The 2,500-nt window shown below is 41.3% G+C and overlaps 1 protein-coding gene across 5 annotated transcripts in view; it reads right to left on the bottom strand.

Annotated features, from left to right (window-relative positions):
• Nucleotides 1-1,956: 1,956 nt before the first annotated feature.
• The window catches only part of LOC137999837 (uncharacterized), a 171,159-nt gene continuing 170,615 nt past the window's right edge, over nucleotides 1,957-2,500 (bottom strand). For all 5 annotated transcript variants that reach the window (XM_068845793.1, XM_068845785.1, XM_068845777.1 and 2 more), the window contains one exon: nucleotides 1,957-2,471. In XM_068845793.1, coding sequence (XP_068701894.1) covers nucleotides 2,288-2,471 — 184 coding nt within the window. In that variant the 3' untranslated portion in view covers nucleotides 1,957-2,287. The remainder of the gene's footprint in view (nucleotides 2,472-2,500) is intronic.

The raw sequence follows: 2,500 nt of genomic DNA, 5'->3' as shown, positions 1-2,500 counted from the left end.
CAACCGTGCCTCCCACCTCTGTGACCCAGGTTCATCTCTGGCCTCGGGTCGTATGTGGGCTGAGTTGCAGTCGATCTCAATCTGACTCTGAGGGCTTTTCTCCGGGTACTCCGGTTTTCCTCCCCCCTCAAAATCGACTCCCAGTCAATTACATCTGCCTGGGTTTGTCGTGCTCCGAGATCACACATGGATCGTATGGCGGCAGCCGTGGGCGATTGGTCCGATCCCGTTGAGCCGGTTGATCCTGAAAAGCCCTTGTAGGGAGCGGTCAACTAAGCGCACATTTACATTTACATTTACAACTGATACACGTTTGGACGGGGATATTAAATTTTTCGTCAAGTGTTCAACTCAACACCTCATGAAGGAATGGGTTATCCAGTTGAACGCGGGATAACAAATCTCATATCTCAAATAAATCACCTATTTTGAACATACTAATAACTGTCCGAAGATTATTGAAGATCGTACAAATGATGTCCGAAGGTAATATAAATGTTTCCGAACATTTCCGAAAACATTTTAAGAGTACCGAAGATTTCCGAAGTTGGCCGAGTATGCCCGAGGTAGATCCAAAGATGTTTCGACTATACATGTTATCAAACATAACGTGATCGATTGATACCCTCCCTAAAAATCTAGGCCCCATTTTTTTTATTACATCCGCCCAAAAAGGGGAAAACCCCTTTTTAGACAGGTCATAATAACTTAGGTTGAAAAAATCAACCTAGGTTGAAATTAAAATTAACCTAAATTTAAATTCAACCTGTAAAATTTACAATCACAGGAAGTGCAGTCATGCATTTAACACCATTTGTTAACCAATTAAAAAAAGAATGACGGAATATCGCTTAACTTCTGGTTTCTTGTAAGCATAAGTAAGAAACACAATCTCGTCCGGTTTTAACTATCTGTGCAGGATTTCTTGGACCAAATTAAAAGGCAACCGTTCGTGCCATGGCCACCGTATATGTCGCTTATATTTTTCCCTTTAATGTGTTACCGAAAGGCAATCTTTTTAATCAGAGTTTGCTTTCAGACGTGGAGCAGAGGAACTGATGAAGTATCCGTTTGGAATGCAGAACTTCATCTTTTGTCCAATGTGGAAAACATTTCCGCCGTGCAAGGCTGATTGAATATTATTTCAATAGAGGCAAATAACGCTAACTTCCCTGCTAGCAGAGGTCTCTTTTCCTTTGCGTTAGCTGGGTTGACGAGTACGGGAGAAGAGACCTCTGCCGTGGGTCGAAATTCATTCTGTTGAGCATGCACGGCGGTTACTTAGCGACCGAATCCTCACGTCATACTTCATGTTGTGTGGGCTCGATTAACAGCAGCGGAATTACTGTAAAGGAATGCGCAGGACACAGTGGGCTCAAGTCACAGTCAGCAAACATATCATGGGGCATGCGGTTTGAAGAGTTTCGTTATTCACTTAGCTTGTATTATTAAAACTCGCATTATTGATATCATTTGGCCTTGTTTATTGATAATAATGATAACGACATGACTTTTTTCGGGAATATTGTTTATTTGCGCCCTTGTAGTGTCATTTCACACAACATGAAGTATGACGTGAGGATTCGGTCGCTAAGTAATCGCCGTGCATGCTCAACAGAATGAATTTCGACCCACGGCAGAGGTCTCTTCTCCACTACTCGTCAACCCAACGGCAACCAGGCTCTTTCCCTCGCCATCCTCAAGAGAGCCGCATGTGCCTCAGGAAAAGTGAGAGGGCCCGCACAAAGTGCAGCCTTACTAAGAAAAAGAAGGCAAGAGTGTATGCTAAGCAAGTGAGTCCATCTGAGACTTAAAAATAAGGGGACGTGCAAAAAGACGAAAGGGTGATATCTAGGCCAGAAGGTATAGCATTATTATCGCTATTTATGGCGGAAATCCGATGTTACGACCTCCTAGTCGATCCCCAACTTATATATTAACCCCGTAAAACTGGTATTCACTTCCTGCTGCTTTACTAGCTGATTTCTATCACTCATTACAAAAATGTTCTTCCGTTAAGAATTTTCGCGAAGATCGATATTTTTCCCCTAAATACTTTATTTGAGTTTTTGGTTGGCCAAATCTTGCTCAAATTATAGCTATAATCATTCTATATTGCCTAGTAAATCAACTATTCACATATAATTGAGTAGAAATGTTCATTTTAAGTTTGCTCTTTTCTTATTTCTAATCTAACAGTCATCACGAAGGATAATCTTTTTCAAGGTTGTTAATCGAGATATCATGCCTCAAAAAAATCAATAAAACATGACATCTCCTCTGGCCTCTAGTTGCGTCTCTTAATTTTGTTGCATTTACTACGTTTCGTACGCTGCTGAACTTTTTCAACCAATCGCTTTCCGGAGTGCCGCAAGAAACTTGATGATTTATCGAGGAAATATCCACCGCTGCCAGTTGTAGAACCAGCGATGACAAATACTCTTTTCAGCTGCAGCTCTTTGCAGTAGCAACTATGTGAGATAAACAAAGAGTTATATAA

Source organism: Montipora foliosa, chromosome 1 (genome assembly GCF_036669935.1).
Source record: "Montipora foliosa isolate CH-2021 chromosome 1, ASM3666993v2, whole genome shotgun sequence".
In the NCBI taxonomy this organism is placed as follows: Eukaryota; Metazoa; Cnidaria; class Anthozoa; order Scleractinia; family Acroporidae; genus Montipora; species Montipora foliosa.
Note: the sequence above shows the minus strand (reverse complement) of the source record. Positions and strands in the feature narration are given on the sequence as shown.